Source organism: Vipera ursinii (assembly GCF_947247035.1).
Source record: "Vipera ursinii genome assembly, chromosome: 1".
Classification (NCBI taxonomy): Eukaryota; Metazoa; Chordata; class Lepidosauria; order Squamata; family Viperidae; genus Vipera; species Vipera ursinii.
This window is the reverse complement of record NC_139512.1, coordinates 162,700,573-162,727,859: the sequence shown is the minus strand read 5'-3', so window position 1 is coordinate 162,727,859 and position 27,287 is coordinate 162,700,573. Positions and strand designations below refer to the sequence as shown.

General features: G+C 40.2%; 1 protein-coding gene across 1 annotated transcript in view; it reads left to right on the top strand.

Moving 5' to 3' along the window:
* Window positions 1–27,287, top strand: part of TTN (titin) — a 314,290-nt gene that overhangs the window by 60,053 nt on the left and 226,950 nt on the right. Inside the window, exons 45-48 of the mRNA XM_083368347.1 lie at window positions 3,570–3,626; window positions 4,693–12,213; window positions 21,547–25,011; window positions 25,888–26,166. Of these exons, the coding sequence (XP_083224473.1) occupies window positions 3,570–3,626; window positions 4,693–12,213; window positions 21,547–25,011; window positions 25,888–26,166 (11,322 nt within the window). The remainder of the gene's footprint in view (window positions 1–3,569; window positions 3,627–4,692; window positions 12,214–21,546; window positions 25,012–25,887; window positions 26,167–27,287) is intronic.

Here is a 27,287-nt window from a genome sequence, read left to right as displayed (position 1 = left end):
CCAATTTTTTGTTTTGTTTCAATGATAAATGTTGTCAGCAGGGAAAGGAGGAGTATAGTGGAAGCCTGGGAGGAGAACAAGAGAATGCTGAGTAGGTGTAAGCCATTAAAAGATGACATGCTTCTTTTCAGGGTTTAAGGTTGAAGAAGGTACCTCCTATTCCCAAAGGCATGTTTCTTCATCTGTTTCCATTAAGAAGGAATCCATTGGCCAAAGGCCCGTCTTTATCCAGCCCATTTCAAGCTGTAGCGTATGCAGCGGGGAAACAGTCAGATTCCAAGCCAGGCTTTCTGCCAGGCCAAGCCCAGAGATCCTCTGGTTTCATAACCAGCAGCTAATGTTGCCATCCAAAGATGTAGTTTTCCATTTTGATGAGTCGACCGGCACGGCCATATTGATAATAGTAGATGCTTTCTCAGAACATGCTGGGCAGTACTCTTGCCAAGCCAGAAATAGTGCTGGAGATGCAACTTGCACAGCTACACTTACAGTGACCACTGAAGGTAAAGCCCCATTTTTTTCTTCCTAGGGATTCAGTTTGTTGCATAAACCACACGTTCCAGACTGTGACTAATGACCCCCTTTTCCTCACTTCACACCTCTTTAGATGCACCGTCACTAATGTGGGCAAAAGTCTAGCAGTAACCAAATAAAGCACTCTTCTTTCCTCTTCTTTCAAGTGTACAATTGTTTTAGCATTTGCCTTCCTAGCTCTATATTCCAGAGTCAGCTCCTGATTTATAAAACTAAATACTGTAGAGGCACACTTCGAGATAGGGAGGTGTTGGCAGTTGGTCAAATTCTCTGAGGTTTGCTCTACTCGGTTTTTAAAAGGAAAACATGGGGACCAAATGAGAGATGACAGTTGTTCTCTTTGGGATCGTAACCACCTTCAGATTGCCATGGACAATGTCGCCATGAACAGAAGAGACCAATGCCCATCCTATCAGCATGAACACCCTTCATTTTTCATTCATCCTTCATTTTGTGGCTGGAGTTTCTTATGTATGATGCTTCGTACCAAAAGTGCCCTAACGAATGCACCTGGCATGCCGGCCATACCAAAGAAGATGCCATGTTTTGTTCCCCTCATCTTGTGATATATAATTTTGTTTTTAAACTGGGCAATTTAAAGGGAATTCAGTATTAATCATATGTTTTGTTACTTGATTACACAGTGCAAGCCCTAGATAGGCAAAGTTCTGGGAAAGATGTAAGGAAATCTGTCCAGGACAAATCAGAACTTTACATTGCTTCCCCTTTTGCAAAGAAGGAAAGCCAAGTTTATGTAAAAGAAATTCAGTCAATGCAAGAGCCATCAAAAGAAACGCTTGTGCAGGTGTTTGGTGGAACTTCAACCTGGAAAGCTGCAGCTGGGGAAGAAGCAGGAATGCTCCAGTCTACAGTCATAACTCAGAAATCAGAAAGTGCCAAAATAGGTAAAACCGCAAGTCAAGTAGAAAGAGAGACTGCTCCAAAGATTCTTCTGAAGCTTCGTGATCTCACTGTGGGATGTGGTGACACTGCTCAGTTTATATGTGCTTTTGAAAGCGAGAACTTTCATGTTGTTTTATGGACCCACAATGGAGAAATGCTTCAAGAGTCCACAAGAATAAGAGTGTCACAAAGTGGAACTGTTCTGTTCCTCACCATCGTTGACATCCAACTTCTAGATCAAGGATTATATAGCTGTACTGTTCGTAACGACTATGGAGAAGTAACGACAGCTGCTATACTAACCGTAGAAGGTGGTTATTCTGATTTTTAACATTGTGTTACTTAACCTCATTACGGCTCATCCCCTCAGTACCTATTGCTTCAGTACTAGCATTTCATTTAGTCTTAATTTTCTGTCCCATTTTCCATCCAGCCTCTATCTTTAGGGCTTGATTCATAAAATAAGTGCATGTCTATTTAATCTATGTAACTTGCTTTCATGCCTCTTTGCAGCAAATTTCAACACTATTTTTATTCTTTTTCAAAAAGAAGATTTAATCTGTCCAGGAAACTGAAAAGTGTTCTGTATGAAGTAAAATACAAGGATTAGATTTTGAAAATTAATATTTATCAGAAAATTAACCTTTAATTTAGCTGTTCTCGCTTTGGCAGATACTGTTATTAAGCAGATGTAATCATGCTCTGAAGTATGTTTAATTTATATAACTTGTGTTTTTTTAATGAACACTTTTTTCTCTTAATATCTATACAGATTTTCTTTCAAAATCAGAATCTCAGATCTGAAATGTAATCAACCCAAATGCCAATTACTTTTCCTTTCTTTTCTGTTCCACATCAGATGATATTTCTGTTAAGCCTTTTATTGTGATTAAATCCCTATTTCCTTTTCAGTATGGTTAGTACCATAATGTAGCTGAAAGAACTGAAACAGCAACAAGAAAGCATACAAAAATATATTTATAAATCTAACATGAATCTGTTCTAGTTCCTCTGATATCAATGGAACAAATTCAAGGGACGATGACAGACATTTTGCCTAAAATGAGCCGAACCCTTAAATGTGGAACAGAATAGTAAATGGAATAATATCGCTGCTCTTACACTAACATGCTGAGCATTTCACGCCATACTAATAATTTTATATGTATATGTATCTTTCTAAATTGAGAATTTGAGTGTTACAAAACCTCTAACCTTATCCTAACTTTATTCTTACCTAGCTAAAGAAGCGCAAGCCAGGACAGTAACAAAAATTACCCTTGAATCAGATACTAAAAGTATAAAATCAGTCAAAGAGTCTCAGTTTAAAGCAGCCTCTGAATACAAGGAAGAGGCCTTCAAAGAAACTTCAAGTGTGACAGTATCTTCAGCTCAAACCACCAAACAGAGGATCCAAGATTATTATCCTGACCTAGTGCCACGTGAAGAAGACACAGCAGAGCCTAATGGCATCGTACCAGTCTTCCTTGAAACTCTGCCCCCAGAAACCTTGGTCAAAGAAGGAGATGGTGTCTCACTTTTCTGTCTAATTAAAGGTGTTCCCACACCTTGTGTCATCTGGCTATATAATCAGTTAATAGTTGAGGAGTCTGCATTATGCTCTTTAAGACATGATGGTCCCCTATGCAGTTTAAAATTACTGAAAGTTAATGAGAATCAGAGAGGTATATACAAGTGCAGAATAATTAATTCTGCAGGACAAGCCGAGTGCAGCACACATCTGAGAGTGACAGGTTGGCAACTGCATGTTCCTTCCATATACAATCTCCTCCTGCACTGAAAACCTGCTTGCTTCTCAATACATGATATAAATATATATATATATATATACTGTAAAACAACTGTGGATCAATGAATATTTTCGTCACGTTATTAAAGGCATGTTAAAGGCATGTTGAATTACCCCACCCCAAAAGAAGGGGGGGAAAATGCTTTTATAATGTGGATGAATAGAACACTCTTTATTTTCACTTTTCATAGACTTACTGGGCATTTCCTGGCATGCACGTGTCTGTATGTTTGTGCGATTTCTTTTTCTTATAGCAATGCATCATGAAGTGGTGGTTCTATCATAGCGTTCAAGTGTTTCTTTCTTCCTTTCTTTATTACAGATCTGGAAAAGGTTATTCAGGAGAAGATAGAGCAGCAGATTGAAATGGAAGTTAAAGGTACAGTTTCAAAGGGATGTTATGCTTCATTTAGCGTAAAAGTTCAATGAACACTTTAAAAAGCCTATAAAAGCAAAATTTATTCTGAGACATCCAAATATGCTGCATGTTTTGGGGGGGTTTTGTGTTTAAATATGCTCTAGACATTTTGCACTACAAAAAAGTATGAGTTTTAAAGTACATTTAAAGCTTTCATTTCATAGATTTGCCATTTTTATTTTCAGTACATGCTATGCAGCTGGTTGCGAAAGCTTTCCTTTTACGTATCTCCTTCTAATGCATGAGGACCCTTAAAATTCCACTGAATTTCTAATAATAATTTAAAATATATTAGTTCTGTAACATTAATTTGTCAGTAAAATTGGGGGTGGCATTTGTTTATGAAGTGGTTTTATGCAAGAGGATAAAGTGACTGATTTTCATTGTGCCCTCCTGTTGTATGCATTTAATTCTCCACAGTAGATTTCTTACCTTGGCTTGCAGATAGAATAGTTGATTATTGTTGCTTGCTCCTTTTTTCTTTCTTTTCTCCTTTTGCATTACATTGTGAGGTTAGCAGCTGTATTAGTTCGAATAAACGCCTTCTGATTTTAGTAAATTACTTATAGTTAATTTTTAACAGTTTTGAAAATAATCTTTTTAAATCGTTTGGCCATCGTAACTCACAAAGAGCTCAGAAAGGGCGTTTATTCTACTGTCTGCAAGTCAGGTAAGAATCTTTCCCCCCTTTGCAAACAAAACATATAAACTAAATAAAAAAAAGCTTTTGGGGTGGTAAAACATGCACTCACGAGACCATGTCCTTTTGAGATTCATTTTTACTTGTTGCTGAAGAAATTTTCCACAGTTGGAAGAAAGAACCGACACTGAACGATTTTCAAGTCAGAATCATTAAAACAGAGCAAGTGTTGCGTTTATTCGAACAAATATGGTGAGTGAATTTTTTTATGTATTTGGGATGAATTTGTAGCATGCTCATAATTCATTTTTAGCAATTTCATTTTTTGTCTCTACCTCTTTGGTGGAAGAGCAAAGTGTGCTGCAATATAATGTTATTCTCTTGCAGAATTGTTCTTTGGTGAAGAGCCAGAATGTACAGCAGAAAAGTTTGCTGATGAAGAAGAAACATTTGCTGATTCAGAGGATCTTCTGAAGTCTTCTTCTGATCAGAAGTGTGCAAGTAGATTCAAAGCTATGGCCTCTTGTCCTGAGAAACTGAAACCTTCTTTCCTACAAAAATTAAAATATCGATCAGTTTTTGTTGGAGAACCAGTTGTTTTCCAGTGCAAACTGAATGCTTATCCATCACCCAAAGTTACATGGTTTCATAATAACAAACAAATCCCCCAAAGTCTACGAAAAATAATAAAAAATGAGAACTACATGGATATGCATGATTCCAGTCTAGAAGTTAAGGATGTTCAGGAAGAGGATTCAGGCAGCTACAAGATTTTTGCTATTAATAGTGAGGGTTCAGCTGAGTCCACAGCATCTTTGTTAGTAATTCAAGGAAGGGAACAAAATGCCAAATATCTAGCGTTTCTAAGAAAGTCGGAATGCACCCGTGAACATATAGAACAGATGATGCAGAAAAAGAGAGATGATAGGGTTAAGGTTGACCTGAGATGTATCGGTTCGCCATTTGATAAAAAACAGGAGACTGAGAAAGCTTTAACGAATTTGTCTCCTACCAAAGGAAAAGTAAGGACCATTAGTTTTGAAAATGCACCATCTTTAAGACAGGAACTGACATATGACAATGATTGGATAGGAAAAAAGCATTTGGTTAGGGTAGGAAGTGACAAAGAGTCTTTGCTTGATGATGAGATAAGGTTGAAGTTACAGCGTCTTCGTGAGGCAAAAAAAGTTAAGTTAGAAAAGAAAAAAGCATCCATTGAACCGCAATATGCAAACAATCTTGGCTTTAGGGATAAGAGAAACCCATCAGCTCCTCCAGTCTGCATGGTAGATCAGGTAGGAACAAAGAGGCCTGACTTTTGGACAATTGAGCAAATCAATGAAAAGAACTTGCCAAGCCCAGAAGAATGGACCATAGAACATCCCAATAAAAAACTTGAGAAAGCTTCAAAAAAGTTTCATGTTGGAAGGGAACAAATTCTTGGCCTTTCTATGCCTTTCCAGGCTCCCCGGGAGTCAGACGAAAGAAGCAATACAGGAAAAATCTTCCCAAAACAAAAGATCTTTAGTGGAGCAATGAAGCAAGAAGTTTCAATGACAGAAAGCAATACCAGATGGATGGGTTATACTGATGTCCAAGCAAAGTCATTAGAAACAAAAATGGACACCCAATTAACGGAACCTGCTACACATTTCACACCTATAAGATCTGATAAGAAAACCCCTCGGGTTTGTGCAGAAATGACAGATGATGTCGGTGAGACCCAGAACCCAGAAATGTTGATGTCTGATACAATTACATTTAATATCAATGAACCTACAGCACTGAGCAAGAGCAAGAGCGTTGAGGTGGAGAAGTCGGTAAATGAATGTTCTTTTGAAAGCAAAGAAAATATATCGAAAAGAGTAGCTGAAACTAAGGAATCTTTTGCACAAGTAAAGACTCCTCTGGTGCCACATTTGGAACAATGTCCTCCTTTTTTTATCCACGACATTAAATCTCAGGAAGTAAACGAAGGAGAGAGTTGTATTTTCAGCTGTGGTTTCCAAGCCTATCCGTACGTCACAGTCACTTGGTACAACAATGACAAGCCCTTGTCATTAAGACAAGATTGCACCATTAACACTACAAAAAATCATTCTGCATTGACGTTCTCAGCTGTTACCAGCAAGCACGGAGGTTCTATTACTTGTGTGATATTCAACCAATATGGAACTGCAACAACTTCAGGCATGCTAAGAGTGAAAGTAAAAAAGATACCTGAATTGGAACAATTTGGTATGTGTAAAGTTAAACTATTGCCAGATTATACAGAGGAGGAAGAAGAACTCAGTTTGGCATTTGACAGTAGGAAAAAATATGAACCAGTTTTAAGTGCTCCTGGTAAAGCCACCCTCTTGCTTCCACAAGTTCATCTCCCTCAACCTCGCATTTCGAAAACAGATCAACTTTCTCTTCCATTGGAAATCAAAGTAACTGCCCCAACCCCAACTCCAGAGAAAGAAGAATTTAAGGAGGTAATTCAGACTGAATTTATCTCAGAAGAACTCCCTGAAGAACAAACGTCCAAAGGAATAAAACATAAATTCAAATTTTCATTTGATGGAGTTCATGAACCCCCCAAAATCTTAAAAGAAGTTCAACCAAAAATTAGGTGCAGAGAAGGAGATTCAGTTGTACTTGAGTGTGTAATAGCCCCAGAATCTCGAGTAGCGATAACGTGGCTTCAGAATAACCAGGCTTTGATATCTAATGGCAATTTTTGTTTTGAAGAAGGAAATGGTATTTATAGGTTACGCATTTGCAAAGTTTCCTTATCAGAGGCTGGCATTTACAAATGCGTTGCTGAAAACAAGGCAGGTTTAGTGGAAACTGCTTGCAATCTCTTAGTAGATCCCTCTCAAGAAGTATTTTCCAATATTGTAGACCAAACTAACTTTAAAACTTCGCAAAGCCAGGCCAAAGAAATCCAAGAACAGGTTACAAAAGAACAGGACTATTGTTTTGAAACCTCAGTAGGACTAATGAAGAGCGATTTTTTACAACACTGTGTAAGCCAGGCGTTCCAGAATATTAGTACACTGGACATCCTAAGTGATGAAACTTGTACAACATCCAGTGACACAGAAACCGGAGAAAAGGAATTCCACTTACCTAAAAATCTGAATGTTGTAATGAAATCCCTATTTACCGATGAAAGCGAAAATCAAGGTTTTTTCATTCAATGTAAAAAAGGAGCAAGTAAAGGAATGGATTCAGAGAAAAAAGGAAATATAGTAGCTTTTGTTCCAGAGCTGGACCCTTATTATGGTAATAAGCTAAGAGATGCATCTGTTGACCAAGACAAAGTTACAACAGAAAACATATGTAAGTATGTAGCTAGAGAAACATCATTAAGCAGCCAACTTGAAATACCTATCGAGAGTTACAGTGAAAGAGATAAGTCTACCATAGAAGGTGCTTCTATGAATCATGGTCTAGAGTATGAAGCAAAAAGTGTGGAAGATAAAACCATTGTAACTGAGCAGATGCAGAAGATTTCTACAGATCCTCAAGAAATACCCAAAGGAAGAAAAGGGACAACACCTGGAAGCCCCATTATTGGCAAAACCGTTTTGTTCCATAATGGAAAACACTTTCGCTCTGGTGAAGAAGAAGCAAGAAAAATAGATCAAAATAAAGAACTAATGGGGAAAACACACACACACAAAGTTGTGTTTGAATTAAAAGAAATTCTTCCTATTAGAGAAAATATTCAAGAACAAATGGAACCTCAGGAGCCTGTCAATCTGTGTGTAACTTCTGATAAATTGGATAGCTCATATAATGAGATACAGAACAAAGAAGACATTGATAACAAACAAATCAGACTTAAGTCAGAGGGTGCAGATGTCCATGATGCATATTTTGTTTCTAAAATAAAAGAAACCGATAGAAACAAGATCACACAACGAACAGAAATAGCCATACAAGCTATAAAGCAAGAGGTGTATCCTAAGAAAAATATTGCTAATGAGACAGAACCTATAGATAAATTAGTGTCATACCCAGCTTCCTATGATACTGAAGCTGTTCTTCAAAAGCAGAAGGAAAATATTTTCAAAGGTGTTTCAGAAGTTGAAGCAATAATTGTTTCCAACAATGACAAAATCATAGAAAATGTTGAGAAAAATTCATTAGAAGAATTTCACAAAGAAAGCCAACCAAGAGAAAATGCAATAAATGAATTAAAACATAAATCATTTCTGGAGAAAGAAACAGTTTTCAATCAATCCATTCAGCAAATGGAGATGAATATAGATGTTATTCAAGAGCAAAGAGATTTTCAGCAGGAAGCAATGCATGCAAAAGATCAATATTCTGTCTCTGTTTACTCAGATATAGAAATTGATGAAAGACATCTTAAAAGTCTTAAAAGCACAGAAGCTGAGGTTATGGATAATGCACAGAGTAAGCTAGCTTTAGAAGAAATCGTACCTTCTGATCAAGGATTTTCCAAAGTGATTGAACTTGTCAAGCAAGAATTTAAGGAACAGCAACATTCATTGCCATCCACCAATAACAAATTAGGTTTAGAGCAAGTGCACCCTGATGAAGAGAACAATAATAAGCTACAAGAAACAATGCAGCCAGAGGAAGTATGCTTTAGACAACTTTATTTTGCCTCTGAAGGAATGATAATTGATGAGCAGGATATCACAGACAATAAGCATCAGATAATGCATCCCACTCAGGAAGATTCACTCTCTGTGGAAGCCCACACGGAAAAAGAACATACTCAAGAATGTACTTTCCCAGAAGCTATTTATCTAAAATTAGCCTTTTGGAACACAGAAGGTGCTGATCAACAGCAAGAAGAGAAGCTGTCACAGGAGGAAAGACCTCTTAAATTTCCATCTTCTGCTTCTGACGAACTAGAATCCCTTCAAGGACATGAACCGGTTTTCACTCAAGAGATTTCTGATGACAGCCAAGTGCCGCTTAAAAACAGTTGCCAGCAAAAGGACACCCGGTCCCAAGAAAAAGAATTGCAAACACAAGAGCCAGTGTTTGATCTAAAAGCACATGCTGCTATTTTCTTCCCAGAATGTTTCTTGAAAGAGGCTGAAACATTGCACAAGGCAGAGACATGCTCTTTTAGTCAGAAGCCTGCTTTTGAGATGGGGAGAACAGAAACGGAAAGTTTCGTAGAACAGATGGAAGACAAAAATGTGTCAGGAGAAACCATTTCTTTACCTGAGGAGCTTTGTCAGAATGATAAAGGAGAAGTGAAAGAAGATAATACCACAGAACAGGAATTGGCACTAGAAGCAGAACTATCCCTAACTCAGATGCTGAAGGAAGCCTTAGAAAACACTGATATCTCTGTTGGGCATAGTGAACACAAAAGAAATATTCCTGAGAGAGTACCACTTAGCATGTCAGGTGAAGCCTTTATGAGGGACTCTTCAGAACCCACCCCACATGGTCAACATCTTCAAATCACGGTAAGAGAAACTGGTATCCCTGAACATGTTGATACTTCAGGATTGACAGCAGCAGAAACAGATAGTTTCATATCTGATATGAAAAAAGCTACCCGTGAAAAAGGATCTCAAAGCTTCCATAAAATAGAAGAAGAAAAAACATTGCTCACTGAACATTCCTCTATTGAGGAGACTACAGGCTTTTCTTTAGAAAAAAGCAATAAGCAGAAACTTATTGATACCCAAATAATAACAGAAGAACATTCTGTCTTTCAAGAACCACCTGATACTTCAGCCAAGGAACTTTCATTATCACAGTTCCTCCTTTTATTAAAAAATGAATCAGTTTTAGGTCAAGAGACCAAACATAATCTTGAAGAAGAAGAGCGAAGTTCAAAATCCCCAAGTGAACGACAATGCAGTGCTGAAATTGTCAGTTCTTCCCTCAGAAAACTAAATGAAGAAGCTGTTCTTCCATCTCAAGAGATATACAGTTCTCCTCTTGATGGGACAGATGTTTGTTTTACAAAATATTTGCTTGCTGCTGGTGAAAAGAAGATTGCAGATGTGAGAGAAAGCTCATCCAAGATTTTAACCCGAGAGGGATCCATCACCTCTTTGGAGGTCGAAGATGTCACATTTAGCACCGTTTATGATTATTACAACCAACGACAAGAATTAACACGCCCTTTGTCTCCTGAATCAGAAATGTCTATTGATATTGAAAGCATGAATGGAGATGAAGTAGTAGAGTGTGAGAGATTTTACACACCACCTTCATCGGTGGAGATGTTTGAGTCACTCTCATCTTCTCCTTCTTATCATTCACCAGTTGGTACTCCTGAACGATATTCTACTCCTTCAAAGGAAAGATACTCTACCCCTTCAGAGGAGAGATATTCTACCCCTTCAGAGGAGAGGTACTCTACCCCTTCAGAGGAGAGGTATTCTACCCCTTCAGAGGAGAGATATTCTACCCCTTCTGAGGATTCAAATCTAAATTCAGCAATTTCTCCTGAAATGCTGCTAAGAAAGGATGCATCACCAGAATGTTATCAAACAGCAACTGCATCTCTTTTACAACAAAGGAGTTGTTCCTTTGATGAACTACAGGCTGAAATATTTGTTACACCTTGTGAGGCCTTAGAGCCAAAGGGAAATGAAATGCCTCCTGCATTTATGAAACCTCTGACCAAAAGAAAGATCTATGAGAATACCACATTGTGTTTGATGGCAGAAGTCATAGGTTCTCCCAAGCCTGATGTGAAATGGTATAAAAATAAATCTCTTCTTGAACAAAATCAAAAAGTCAAAATGCAAAGAGAAGGTAATATATGTATTTTGGAAATCCACAATAGCAAACAAACAGATGGAGGAGAATATATGTGCCATGCAGTGAATATTATAGGGGAAGCTAAAAGTATTACACAAATAGAAGTGTTGCCTCATGATGGACGAGCTTTAGGTCTTCCTCCTCCAGTAACTCATCAACAAGTTATAGAGTTTGATATAGAAAAAGGGTCAACATCACGAACACCTTCCCCACAGGAAATACTTCTGGAGGTAGAACTGGATGAAACTGATATCAAAGAATTTGAGAAGCAAGTGAAAATAGCCACAGTTCCTGAGTTTACCTCTGTACATCAGAGTATGATTGTATCTCTTGATGTTCTCCCTTTATCTTTGGTGGAAAACACCATGGCTTTGTCTGGAAAAGAAAGCAAAGATGTTCAAATTAACTTTGAAGTAACTGAAATGCCTCCACGCTTCATCACTCCTGCTGTTGATACAGAAGTTTCAGAAAAATCGGCAGCACTGTTTCATTGTAAAGTCTCAGGTTGTCCTACTCCAGTAGTGCAGTGGTTTAAGGAGAGAAAGTATCTAGCCTCAGATGCTTGCAAGTATGTTATTGTTAGCGAGAATGGAAGTCACAGTCTTAAAATTCAGAATGTAGTGCATTCTGACAGTGGTATGTATTTGTGCAAAGCACATAATGCTGTTGGAGAAGCTATGTGTAAGTGCTTCTTATCGGTTACTAAGGGTCAGAAGTCTCTTGCAGTGGCAAGTGATGAAGATGAAGTAAAAGTCGGGCTGGAAGGCCCAGAAGATCAACCACAAAAGATTGATTTGCTTGTAGATAACACTATCCCAAGTGGCAACCAAACTGAAATAGAACTGGAGTTTGAGTTTGAACACAGCATTGATGATTCCCAAAAAGCTGTTAGGCTAGTTGCAGTTACAGAACACGAGCAGGAAGAGGAAGGAGGGTCATGCATTAACATTAATGTTGATGTATTTGCTGAGCCATCGAAAGAAGAACACATAGAATTTGAAGCAAAGAGCACAGACAGCTGTAGCTTTGAATTTCAAGTCACAGAAGCACCTCCCAAATTTAGGAAAAACATTTATGATTGTTTTTCTCTTCTTGGAACTTCTGCCTGTTTCCAATGCATTGTAGATGGTTCCCCAAAACCAGCTATCAGTTGGTTCAGAAATGGGATATTGATATGTGAAGGAAGTTGTTGTATAGAAGAAAGATGTTGTATGGAAGAAAGTCAAGAAGGATGTCACAGTCTGGTTATAAGAAATGTAGTCCAAAGTGATGAAGGAGAATACAAGTGTGCAGCAACAAACAAAGCAGGGACTGCTCATAGCACTGCTTTGTTAAGAATCTGCTAAATACCTTGAAATAAGAATGTATTTTATCTGAAAGGTATAGTAAGATAAAGGCTTAATTTAGAGATCTGGACATGACAGTAACAATAATGTTGGATGTTTCAAAGCACTCTTATAAAGTCCCACTGAATTTGTTCATAGCCTCATAAGGCTTCTTGGTGTTAAGACTTTATTCAGCACTGCAAAACAGGTAACATTTCTCTCAAAATGAATTTTGTTATTGCCAACAGCTCATGCAATTTCATAATTATATCATTGATATTGTCACCTACATTTGTATACCATCTTAGATACTTGTAAATATACTATGTCATTAAAAGCTAATTTGCATTTTTGTGAAGAGGGTTTTGGAATCTTTGATGCTCTTTTCACTAGTGACTGATTGACTTTAAATTGTACTTTATAATCAATACTAAATTGTTCCAATTTCACCCTCACAGTGTTGTATCAGTAATGTTTTTTCCTGACCATATTCTGAACTTTTATGCAGTTTCTCTTCTGACAAACTTTTCAATGAACTGAGTCTTTTATTGTTCTCCTTTCAGTACAAATCTAAATTAGCACAATGCCAGTCAAATACCCTGATCAAAGATAGTAGAGACCAAACTAGTTATGTTTAAAGTTTTGTCATACTAGAGACTGTATAAAATATCGGGATTTATTTCTCTTTTACCAGTAGAGAAGAATCTGGAATCTAGAGGAAAGCTTGATGAACCACACAAATATCTTAATGTGAATAAAATAAGTTTATTCTAAATTAACCCCTCCAAAACTGTCAAAGATATATAAAATGAGACTAAATCTCCAATGAGGTCAATAATTGATATAAATACTTCTATATAGCTAAACCAAAAATAAATAAAAAAACAGTAATTACATTTATGCATTTAGTTTTCTAATGTATGAATAGTTCTTATACTTTCCTCTTATACTTTAAAAGAATAAAATAATCTCAGAATCAGTGGAAGCAATTTATTCCCAAGTATTTATTATTATTATATTTATTATTATATTTTTATACCGCCCTTCTCCCGAAGGACTCAGGGCGGTGTACAGGGCAATAAATATAAAAACAGAATACAAAAGTTAAAAAACGATTAAATATAATGCCCAAGTTTAAAACAGTAATTAAAAACATATTAAAACCCCAACCCTAACCCATCAAACCAGGTCAGATTGCTCAAATAAATATGTTTTTAGATCGCGCCGGAAGGAGCGAAGGTCGGGGGCCATCCGGAGCTCAACTGGCAAGCGGTTCCACAGGTCTGGCACGCCCACAGAGAACGCCCTCCTCCTGGGGGCCCCCAATCGACATTCTTTGATCGGAGGCACCCTGAGGTGGCCCTCTCTGTGGGAGCGCACTGGATGGAGGGAAGTTGATGCCGGCCGCAGGTGTTGCCATAGGTAATCCGGATCCATGCCATGTAGGGCTTTGTAAGTCATTACCAACACCTTGAATCTCACCCGGAGGACAACCGGCAGCCAATGCAGCTCGCAGAGCAAAGGTGTAACGTGGGAGTATCGGGAAACTCCCAGCACAACTCACGCGGCTGTATTCTGCACCAGTTGGAGCCTCCGAGTGGACTTCAAGGGAAGCCCCATGTAGAGAGCATTACAGTAGTCTAGACAAGAGGTCATGAGCGCATGAGTGACTGTATGCAAGGCATCCCGGTCCATATAGGGTCGCAACTGGCGCACCAGGTGAACCTGGGCAAAGGCCCCCCTAGTCACAGCTCCAATATGCTCTTCTAAAGAGAGCTGTGAGTCTAGAAGGACCCCCAAGTTGCGCACCCTATCTACGGGGGGTAATAGCTCACCCCCATGGCAAGAGATGGAATAATCGGAATTTCCCGGGATGCCGCCACGAACAGCCACTCAGTCTTGTCAGGGTTGAGTTGAAGTCTGTTCCTCCCCATACAGACCCGGACCGCCTCTAGCCAACGGGACATCACGTCGAGGGCGTCACTGGGGTGGTTTGGGGTTGAAATAAAAAGCTGGGTATCATCAGCATACTGATGATACCCAACTCCAAAACCACGAATGATCTCACCCAGCGGCTTCATATAGATGTTGAACAGGAGAGGCGAGAGGACCGATCCCTGAGGGACTCCACAAATGAGAGGCCTCAAGGTCGACCTCTGCCCCCCTGCCAACACCGACTGCGAACGTCCCAGAAGGTAGGAGGAGAACCACTGAAAAACTGTGCCTCCCACTCCCAACCCCCTGAGACGTCGCAGCAAGATACCATGGTCGATGGTATCAAAAGCCACTGAGAGGTCTAAAAGGACTAGGACAGAGGAGCAGCCCCTGTCCCGAGCCCGCCAGAGATCATTCACCAGTGCGACCAATGCCATCTCCATGCTGTACCCGGGCCTGAAACCCGATTGGTATGGGTCTAGATAATCCGCTTCATCCAGGACCAGAGGGAGCTGATGCGCCACCACACTCTCAACAACCTTCGCAAGGAAGCGAAGGTTGGAGACCGGACGAAAGTTGTTCAATACAGCTGGGTCCAAGGCAGGCTTCTTGAGGAGAGGCCTCACCACCGCCTCTTTCAAGACAGCAGGGAAGCTACCCTCACTCAAAGAGGCAGTGATCACTGCCTGGAGCCAGCCTCATGTCCCATCCCAGGCCACATAAATCAGCCAGGAGGGACACGGGTCCAAAAAACACGTGGTGGAGCTCAGCTTCCCCATGATCCTGTCCACTTCTTCAGGAGTCACAGGATCGAACTCCTCCCAGATAACATCGACAAGACTGCCCGTATCCTCATTGTCAGACTCTGCCCAGTCAGAGTCCAGACCGGTCCGGATCCGAGTGATTTTGTCCGACAGAAATCGACTAAACTCCTCGGCTCGACCCTGCAAGGGCTCCTCCCTCACCTCCTGATTAAGGAGAGAGCGAGTTACTCTAAACAGGGCGGCCGGGCAATTATCTGCGGACGCGATGAGGGTGGCAAAGTGGTTAGACCTTGCCACCCTCATCACCGCGAGATAAGTTCTCGTGAACGACCTTAGTCGTAACCGGTCGGATTTGGATCGGCTGGATCTCCAACAGCTCTCTAGGCCCCGTCTCCGACGCTTCATCTCCTGGAGCTCCATGGAGAACCATGGGGCCCATTGGGATCTGCACCGGGTCAAGGGCCGCATGGGTACAACTTGGTCGAGTGCCTCTGTGGCCGCCCTTTCCCAGGCTTCCACTAGGGCATCGACCGAACTGTGGGCAAAGGAGGCAGGTGGGGGTCCAAGCGCCACCTGGAACCGCTCAGGGTCCATCAGGCACCTAGGACGGAACCATCTCATTGGCTCAGCAACCCCATGACTGGGAGTGGCAAAACGGAAGACCAGCCGCAGGAGATGATGATCGGTCCATGACAGGGGTGTAATAATTGGGGAAACCCCCCCCAAGATCATCTAACCACCTTCCGGATAGAAAAACCAAATTGAGCGTGTGACCCCCCCCCATGAGTTGGGCCCTGAATAACCTGCATCAGGTCCATGGCCATCATGGAAGCCATGAACTCCCAAGCTAACTCAGATGATCCCCCCCCAGGGATGGTAGGTTGAAGTCACCCAAAACCATAAGTTTGGGGAACTCAACCACCAACCCTGAAAGGATATCGAGAAGCTCAGGCAGGGCTGCTGCTACGTGACTAGGCAAAAAGTACACCAGCAGCAAGCCCAACTGAGCTCTAGGGCCACAAGTAAGCATGTATAGGATTTATAGTGTAATCGTATGTATATAAGATGTTTCCGAGAGAACATATTCTAGTTAAGTCATACAGTATGTTCAGTAAAAGATATTCCCACTTAAATAGGCTCACGGCCTTGGGCTGCAATCATTTATATACTTCCCTAAAGATAAATTCTGTTGAAATCCATTGAGCTGATTTTGATTAAATGTGTACATGGTTGCATATTCGCAGCTTTGGAGTAGGGTACCATCAGTATGCTGATGACACCCAGCTTTCCATCTCAACTCCAAACAACATCAGTGATGCCCTCGACGTGATGTCCCGCTGCCTGAAAGCGGTCCGGGAATGGATGGGGAGGAACAGGCTTCAACTGAACCCGGACAAGACTGAATGGCTGTACGTACCGGCAAGCCAGGATACTCAGAACATCCCATCCCTTAACATCGGGGACAAGTTACTACCCCCTGTTGATAGGGCCCGCAACCTGGGTGTCCTCCTTGACTCGCAGCTCTCCCTGGAAGATCACATAGGAGCTGTGACCAAGGGGGCCTTCTCCCGGGTTCGACTAGTTCGCCAATTACGGCCTTATCTGGACCTGGATGCCTTACGTACAGTCACCCATGCTCTTGTGACCTCTCGCCTAGACTACTGTAACGCTCTCTACATGGGGCTGCCCTTGAGATCCACTCGGAAGCTTCAACTGGTGCAAAGTGCAGCGGCACGGACACTCTTGGGAGCCTCCCGATACTCCCATATCACACCTCTCCTCCGTGCGCTGCACTGGCTTCCAGTTGCCTTCCGGGTGAAGTTCAAGGTGCTAACAATGACATACAAAGCCCTACATGGCATGGGTCCGGACTACCTACAGGAGCACCTTCTGCCAATGTCAGCACCCCACCGTCCTGTGCGCTCCCACAGAGAGGGCCTCCTCAGGGTGCCACCGCTCAAGGATTGTCGGCTGGTGGCCCCCAGGGGGAGGGCATTCTCAGTGGGTGCGCCAGCCCTCTGGAACAGCTTACCAACCGAAATCCGGATGGCCCCCGACCTCCGCACCTTCCGGCGCGACTTAAAAACTTACCTGTTCCAGCAGTCCGGCCTGGCCTGATAGCTCTAATTGGGGTCCCAGTTTGTATTTTACTATTGTTTTTTTTCACTATTGTTCATTCTGTATGCCTACCTTATTCTGTACACCGCCCCGAGTCCCTCGGGAGAAGGGCGGTTTATAAAAACAAATAAATAAATAAATAAAATAAATAAATATTAAGATCCAATCTTGTACTCACTCACATAGAAATAAACTCTGTTGCATGCTGTGAGATGTATTTCTTAATCTACATGCTTATATTTGCATGTTTACTACATTAAAAAGAAAAATGTCAAGGATTAGTATAGGCATTACCATAGAAAGCATGTTAACTGTTTTGAACACCATTTTAATACTGCAGAGAAAATAAGCTAGAAATGGAAAAAGAATATTCAAGTATAGAAGGCCATATACGGTATTAATGGCAAAACACTTTAAATATTAAGTGAATGATATTCCTGATAGTTAAAGCTGCTCATTATTTATTTCCAACACTGATATTTAAAAGTAGCAAGATAATTTATATTCAAAGTAGTGCATTGATATTCTCATTTATGTATGGGTGTGTTCTTATTTCTATATGCCTTGTGCTTAGTCAAAGAACAATACTTTTGGCTTTAGGCAATACATAATCTCAATAGGTGGCTCCAATGTAGTAAAAATGTAACTTCTTAAAATATAAAATAGTTCTCATAAAAATCTTGAGGGGAAAAATTGGCACCTTTAAAAATACCATCTATTCTAAACACACAATGTTTAGACCAACTTCTGAAGTTTTGAATTGAAGTATTGTAGAGGAAACACTTCTGGGAGCTAATTGCTAGAGAAGCACATTTTTTAATCAAGCTTAAGTATGAAATGTAATGTATGAACTAAACATACATTCCGAAATTTGTTATTAATTTCTCCTTACACAATCACAGGGGATCCAAAACTCAAAATTAATTTAAAAATTGATATTCACAGAACATAAATAATTAACTGAGGTTGGACTAGATTTTTGGAAAGAAGAATAGAATGTTTTTGTGAGTGTCTGCATATTTGTATGTGTCTGTGTGCGTGTGGTTGATTTTCTTCTTTCCCTTCTAAAGTCAAATTGCTGGGGATAAATCAAGAAAAGACCAAGGTGGCCAATGCTAATGTTAATTTTTTACTAGTTTCCATTTATATATAATATAATCTTATTTATTAGAATCAATGCTTAAGCAAAATTCAGTTCCAGTATTTTAATACTGTCTGAAATGGTATAGGGTTCTTGCCTGAGCAGGGGGTTGGACTAGATGACCTCCAAGATCCCTTCCAACTTTATCATTATTATTATACAGATAATAAAATATTGTGCATCTATATATGTTAAATTTAAGATGACCAGTTGAAAAAAATGTTCTTTGATTTGATTTTGTTTTGCTACTTTGAACTAACCCAAATAGATATACAGATATAGATATATAGATATAACAATTAAAATGATATAAATGATAATTGGTTAATAATCATATCAACAACAACATGACAATATCATTTAAATAATATGCACAATGGCATGATAGCAGAACAATTAAATAATTAGTAAAACGTAAAAGCATGTAGGTTAAATGAAGTGGTATAAGAGAAATAAATCTAGCTGATCCAACACTGAGCTGGGCAGAAATTGCAGAGGAATTAGTGTTCACTGCCATTCCCCTATTTAGTTGACTAGCAGTTTTGGAATTAGTGAAGTGCCAATGTCCCTGAACATCAACGAATATACATTGCATGCATTTTGCTGCCTGACATCAAGGAAGATAAACAATTCCTCTTGGGGAAAAATGACTTCTGATTTTCAGCATATAATATTGTTGCAAAATATGATCTTGCCTCTATAGCCCTAATCTGCCCAAGGGAAAAAAAAATGTGCAGCCATAATGTCTGCATGTTTATTCTGTTGGAAAGCCAATAGGCTATGAACAGGTGGGAAAACTCTTTACCCTGTATGCTCTGGATAGATTTGTGATTTGCCCATTTCTTCTCCTGACCTTACAAGGGGAGATTATAAAATCCCCCGAATCTTTTCCTCCTACTCAAGTCCTTCTTGATAGCTGGGTAGTTGTTCTCTGATCCCAGTTGCTGCACAGAGCTACGGGCTCTTGGCAATGTTCCCATTTCTTTGGATAAATATCACGTTTTAAAAGTAAAAGTTATGGTTTGTGGGTAACTGGCCAGGAAAATCACAGTGCAAAGCTGAACTAATGGCTGCTGTGAAATCAAGTCAACTCACCCAGTTCAAACAAAGGTGGTGTTCTCCCTCGCACTTTCATTTAAGCTACATACTTTTTCCAGTGTCAAATTCAATGTCTTTGGGGTTTTTTGCTTTCTTCACAGGGTACTTTAGTAAAACCATTAAAACAGATTTCATTTGTCCATGGTCTATGTTACTTTGAAATGCCAGTGTATATATTGTTTTAATAAAAGCATACAACACAACACACTTGTGCTTGTCTTCACTGAGCATGCTTTCTTTCTTTTTCTCTTTTAATTCAAGTTTTAGGACATGGTGGTTGGTAAGTGAATGTCAATCCTTTTCAGCACAGCCCTTTTAAACTTAAAGATGGAACACCTATTTGCCCGCAGACATCAAATTAGAAATAAGACATGATTTGTTGAGTTGAACAAAGGGTAAGGTAAAGGTAAGGTAAAGGTTCCCCCGCACACGCGTGCTAGTTGTTTCCAACTCTAGGGGCCGGTGTTCATCTCCGTTTCAAAGCCGAAGCCACTTTGTCCGAGAATGTCTCCGTGGTCATGTGGCTGGCATGACTAGACGCCAAAGGCTCACGGAACGCTGTTACCTTCCCACCGTAGTGGTCCCTATTTTTCTACTTGCATTTTTACATGCTTTCGAACTGCTAGGTTGGCAGAAGCTGGGACGAGTAACAGGCACTCACTCTGTTACGCGGCACTCGGGATTCGACCCGCCAAACTGCCGACCTTCTGATCGACAAGCTCAGCGTCCTAACCCACTGAGCCACCGCGTCCAAAGGGTAGAAGGTTGCAAATCTTTGCAGCTTTCAAGTCCAAACACACACAGACACACACACACACTCAAAAATATTACTTTCAAGGAAAATGTGGTCAACAGCAGTGCTCAAATCCTCCTAGATAAAATCCATTAAGCCAGGTGCAAGAAAATCATGTGTTTTTAAAATGCACATCACAATGTGTGCCTTACTAAACTAACTCATAGGCTATTTACTTTTCCAGTATCCATAGGCCTATAAGTACATTTGCAAGAAAAAAGATTATTAGAAGTTGAAGTATAAGGGTCAATATAATTGAACCACCATATTTCAGTTAACATTCACCTTACAATATGGGTCTATTTAGGACTTTCTCTTCTTCAAATAGCCGTTAATCCAGCAATAGCTTTCTTCTTCCTCTTGTATCTCTAGGCTGCCTGACAGTGTTCTGGAGAATCCTCCAAGTATCCAGAGCAACTTTCCCAAGACATAGGATTGATGCAGGGAGTAGGGAAAATTGGGGGAAATTGTTTTCTTCCCTTCATCATTAGGCCCTGCAGAATGAATGGAATAATAATGGATGCAAGTTCTATTATTTTTTAACTCATGAAACAGTTATTCAAATTTCTGCAACTCCTAGATCAAACAGTAGTCCCCACTTAACAATTGCCCTGCTTAGCAACTGTTTGAAGCTATGATGGTGCCGAAAAGTAACTTTATGACCAGACCTCATACTTATGTCCCCACAGTCATATGACTGAGATTCAAACATTTTGCAATCAGCAGGTCTTTATGACACATCACCTGATCCTCATTTTCACACTTCATAGTTGGCTTCCAACAGGGAGAGTCAATGCAGAAGTTGGCAATAAAATTGCAAGACACAGTCACATGATGTCTCACTTAACAACTGCAGGTGGTCTGTTTAATGACCATAGCAGGAGTGATGTAAGTCCAGCATGGTCTTGGGATGTTTCTCTTAATGAGTGCATCACTTAGCGACAGAATTGCCACTCCCAATTGTAATTGTTAAGTGAGGACTATCTGTATAAGTAATTAATTTGGTCAATGAAAACAAATAAATCCCTTCAACTTCTGTTTTTCTAAATCTTTGTTAACTCTGTTGTCTTGGATTTATGGAATAGTTAACAATTGGCTGTCAATGATAGAACAAATTAGAATCTTACCTATATATTGGATGCAACATTCTAAAAACTATGAATATTTGTGTTGTTTTGCTGTATTATCACTGTGTCACATTTTCTGAAGTATTGCCCTAGCATGTTTGTTGGCATTTTTCTATAATTACTAAGAATAGTATTTCAGGAAAACAGTTTAGTAAAATTTAAATAATTTTTTCCCATACAGAGATGTCTAGCTCTATTACTGTGTCTGCTGAGGAAGAAAGAATCAAGAGTTTCAACAGTGACCTACAGTTATACGATAAAAATACAACACATGAACTCGGGCCTGAAAAATCAATTTATTCCAACAATTTAGACCAGAAAGAGGAGAAGAGGAATATTCCAAGCTTCCTCAAACATGTGTCCAACGTTGAAGTCAGTATAGGAGATCTAGCTAAACTTTCTGTTACTGTTACTGGCAATCCAAAGCCTCAGATACAATGGTTTTTCAATAATGTTAAATTAACATCATCTGCAGACTATAAGTTTGTGTTTGATGAGGAAAGCTACAGCCTCATCATTCTTTCTGCAAACTTTGAACATGAGGGAGAATATACTTGCACTGCTAGTAACAGTCATGGCGAGACAGCTTGTAGTGCTTATCTGAAAGTAAATCCTAAAGGAGGTAGCACAGAATCAGAGATAATCAGGGCAGCTTCCACAGAGATGATAAGAGGTCCTCAAGCTCCACATTTTGTCAGAAAACTAAATCCTGCTCATTTTGTGCAGGGTGCTCCAGCTGTGTTTGAATATAATGTAACTGGAGAGCCAGCTCCTATAATTCACTGGTTTAAAGGAAATGACCAAATTTTCTCCGGTGTACATTACACCGTTATCCATAATCCAGATGGTTCTGGGTCTCTAACAGTGAATAACTGTCAGAGGGAAGATGGAGGATTATACTTCTGTAAAGCAAGCAATACCTTAGGTGAAGCCACAAGTAGTGCCGAACTTATTATCGCCCAAGATATCCCTGCTGAACTTCTATATGTAGACCAGAAAGCCATGCAGAGAAAATTGACTAAGTTAGTTAAAGAAACATCAAGAGAGCAGGCAACTGAGTCACAGACGAATGCAGTTACCAGTTTACCAGTTATGGAAGAAGCAAACCGTGAAGAAAAAGAAAAACAGTTGCCAATGAAGCTGCTGGAAATAATAAATCCAGAGTCTGTTCGGGAAGAAACATCTCCATTAATTCCTATTCTTTCTGAAGAGAAATATGGGGTAAACTTGGATGAATCTCTCATATTTTCAGCTCCAAAAGCTGAAGAAGCTATCTCAGCCCAAGAAACTAAGCAAGAGGTATATATTTCTGGAGCTGACAGCATCCAAAAATTGTCCAAGGAAAGCTCTTCAGCAGTCCATGGACATAAGTCAGAGAAGGGGGTATTAGTGCAGGAAGAGCACAGTTGTTTCCAGTCTGTTATAGCAACCCACCAATATGAGATCAATGAAGCTTTTACAATTAATAACCTGGACACACCTGAAAAGGTTCAGCCAACCCAAGAATCAATAAAAGCACTGCAGGTCCCTCTGATTGCCTCTGAAGAGGTGTTCCCCAAAGAAAAGACTTTTGAAGCAACTATGGAAGAGCTTCAGAAAGGCTCCCTGAAGCAGGACAACCTTGTGAATGCAAACCTCCTGGCAGAAGAAAAACAGAAGCTCTCCCACGAGCTCACCAAAAGAATTCCTCAGTTAGAAGGCACAGTCTTAGCAGCGGTACAGAAGGAAGCTGGAAATCCGTTGCATTTGCCCATTGTGTTTGAACGAGCAAGCCTTCCTAAAGAAGAGCATTTTAGTACTGAGGTACCACCAGAACGTGAAGTAGTATCTAGCAAAAGCCAAAGTCTGCTTCACGGCTTAATAGTGGGAGAGCAGCTTCCCACAACAAGCGAAGAAGCTAAGCTTCTTTCTCCCCTGAGGGAAGCTGTCAGTCTGCAGCTTGTCAAAGAGCCCGTTTCTGTTTCGCATCTCCAGATCAATGACCCTGAGCAAGTGTTGTCTAAGGAAGACATTTTGACTTTACCAAAACCTGAATGTCAAGCTGCAATACAGAAAGCAGAAAGCTTGATTAAGCGTACCGCAACTTGGGAGGAACAGAGACCAATCTCTGCAGATACACTGGAGGCCACTCGGTATGGGATGGCTGGAGAAAAATCTTTGGCTACCTCAGAGCCTCAGCTCCGTAAGTGTTTGACTGTTGTGGCAGAAGAGTGGCCACTGCCCAAAGAGCAAGTACTTCCTCAAATTGACCCAGAGAGGAAAGCAGCCCTGAAGAAGGATGACTTTCAGATGGTTATGCAGGCTTCAGTTATCACTGAAATGAGGGCCTTGGCTGCAGGGCACATTGAGCCATTTAAGGATGTTGAGGGCAAGAATTGTGGGATAGCCTCTGAGCTCAAACTAGTGTTGGACTCTGTATGCGTTGAAGAATGTGGTGTTCCTATTGAGAACACTGATCTTTTAGAAGCCACAGAGCAAGATTTTGCAGCACGAATCCAAGAAGGACAGTCAATCAGGCTCCCATTAATGCTAGAAGAAAAACAGCCTTTCAAGGAAGAACATCTAAAGGAACTCACAAGCCCAGAAAGTCAACATACGACGGTCCATAAAGAATCAAGAATAGTAACGGGAGTGCCCCAAACTCTGGAAAACCAAACTCTTTCCAAAGAAAGCCAACTTGCACAAGAAACTCCAGTGTGTTGCAGCCTAGATATGAAACCCCCAATAAGAAGTGCCTTAAAAACAGCTCTAATAAGTGAACATCATTCATTTTCTTTTGACACTTTCAATGATATAGAAAAGATTAAATTAACAACTGTAAAAATCGTCCAAGAACCTAAACATACCTTGTTCATCTGCCTTGTTACCAAAGAAAGTTCAAATGCTGCAGAAATAAGTCTTCCCCCCTTTGACAGAATATATTCTCATAAGGTTACTGTAAGAAATGAATTGCAACCTCCATTTCAGCCTATTATTTATGAAGAGAAACACATTCTGATGGCAGATGAACCCAAACCTATAAAGGAAACTAAAAGCTACAATTTGCTTGCTATTTCTTCACCTTACAGAGAAATACATTCAAGTATTGTAACTGATATGCCCATTCAAGAGCAAACAGTTGGGGATCTCACTGGTTACCCTGAGCCCCAATATGCCAGAATTAGTCCTGAATCCAAACTACAGCTGGAGCAACTTGTGTCTGCACAGGAAGTCAAAATTCTTGCTCCAAAGGAGCAAATTAAAGATGATAGTTCATCAATGCCCGCCTCAGCTGAAAAACTAATTTTCTCTCTAAAAGCGAGAGAAAGAAAAGAAGAACATAACAAGGAGACTCATTTATTTGAAGCTAAGGAACAAAAAAATAGAAGTCCCATCCTAAACCTAGGTTTGATGGACACCGTTGTTGAGGAAGGTGATAGGGTAAAATTTACTTCCAAAATAGCAAATGCTGAAGTGGTAAATTGGTATTTTGAGAGTAATCGGATATTTCCAGACAGTGAGTTCGAGTGTTTGCAAGAACACGACACCTATACACTCATAATCAGACAAGCACTAAAGGAAGTACATCAAGGGGAGTACACCTGTGAGGCTCTGAATGAAAATGGAAAAACTACAGCAACAGCAACACTCACAGTTGTAAAAAGAGGTTGGAATATGAGGATGAGATATTATTTTCCTTCACTGATTTTCTAACTGAGTAGAATACATACATAGTCCTTATATCTAACACAGACTTCCGTAGGGCACCACAAACTAATCACAAAGATTTACCCTTTTGTTTTTTCCTTAATGTGCCTGCACTTTCACTCTCCAGTTCCTCACATATGTTAGTACCTACTTTAGTCTTTGAAATTATTGTACTGTATTCTTCATTGCTTGGTAATATAATCACAGTACATTAATTATAGTTTCTTTTGGAAATAATGGCAAGATCAGTTTGTAATTTATAATTATAATATGCAATTATTCTTTTTTTAAAAAGACTGCACGTCTTAAAATTTCAACCCAATATCTACAGCTAAATTATTCACTCTTTTCATGGTTGCAGTAAGAAAGCACATACTCAGGAGGAAGTCCCACTGAAAACTGTGGGACTCTCTTATCAGTCAATAAATATAGAAATTCCACTGTGCGATGTGAAAATTTTTCCACTTGCTTCTCACGTTTCATTTTGCCACTGTTTCCACACAACCGGGTGTAATGTTGTATATACCTTTTTGCCTGACTTATTGTAGTAAGAAGAAAACTTAGTACCATAAAACCTTCATTCTGGACTTCAGTGGAGCCTTGTAGTAACCTGGCCGTTGCCACATCACCACCACTTGTAGTTTGTTTTCATTTCTAACTGCCATTGTCTTCCACAGTCACTTTCCTTGAATTGTCCACGGACAGAAATCACCCATCCTGTTCCAGTCGTCACTGTATTAACAGCAATTTGGAATGATTCCTTCTTGTACACTCTTTTTGTTATTCATGTACATCTTGGTGACTGCAGCTTTTTTTTCTCTGCTTTCAATTTTAGTTGCACCCATGCTGAGAAGAAGGTTAGAATCCCAAGAGGTTGCTGTGAACCATCTTGCCAAGTTCACTTGTGAAATTGAAATGGCACCAGATGTACGATTTCAGTGGTACAGAGCAGGACGGGAAATCTATGATGGTGACAAGTACACCATTTATACAGCCAATTACACATCGACTCTACAAATCCCAAGACCTCAAGTTGTGGACTGTGGTGAATACACCTGCAAGGCATCCAACCAGTATGGGAGTGTGAGCAGCAGAGCTACACTGAAAGTAACTGGTAAGGGTGGTGCCTGAGCTTCAGTGTGCCTTCTAATCCCATATTGGGCATTATTTATTCTTTATTGCTACGGCTTAATGTACTCCAGATGTAATTTTGAAGAATGGAGAGAAGGTGAACCAGTTGGGTCAAAGTGTTGCAATTTATGAAGGTTCTTTTTCCTTTCAGAACTGTTTTTAAGATGGAAGGAAAACAGGCAAAAATTGGTTGGGATATCACAGTTAGTGTACAAGCAATGCTTACATGAATGTCCACAGGTCTCCATTAACTAAAAAGCTGCTGGTGGAATGGGCTCCCCTCCCTGTTCAGCTAGACCAGGGGTGTCAAACTCAATTTCATTGAGGGCCGCATCAGCATTGCGGTTGCCCTCAGAGGGCCAGGTGGGTGTGGCCAGGGTGGGCATGGCCTACTGGGTGGGCGTGGCTAGAGTGCATATGGCCTACTGGGTGGGCATGGCCAGCTCTACATCGTTCGCATCAAGGGTGCCTATGGGGGCGTGGGCAGGAGTGGGACAGATCTGAGGGTCTGTGGCAGAAGGAGGGTCTCTGGGCCAGGGCCAAGGCAGTGGGGGCCGTTCCCTCACTGTTTCCAGGATGGCTTCGCGGGCCACATGAAACCACTTCGTGGGCCGGATCCGCCCCCGAGCCTTGTGTTTGACATGTCTGAGCTAGACTGTCCAACCCCTTCCATAGAACACAATGGAGAGAGTCACGTAGCATGAATGGGTTGTGGGTTGTTTTTTTCATCACATTCTTCTCAAAACTTTCTTAAATGTCTTCTGTTTCCTGAATAAATTATACATTTAAGTAATTTATTCAGTCACAAATCTATATGGTATAGGTGCATCTGGTTTGAGTTACTACCTGCCTATGATGAAACCTATGAGAGTTGTTTCTCTCTTTTAAAGCATTGGTGCAAGTTTTTAAAGGAGATATGCTTGTTACATCTTTAAAAAATGCTACTGAAAGATTTCATGCGACCCTTATTATGGGAGAGTTCTGGAATGTAGCTAAACTAATAACATGGGAACCTAGGTTTACAGCAAAATTACTCTTTCTGGATGAAATTCTAAGTTTGGAAATGCACATCATGTCTAGAGATAGTAATTATGCTAAATATAT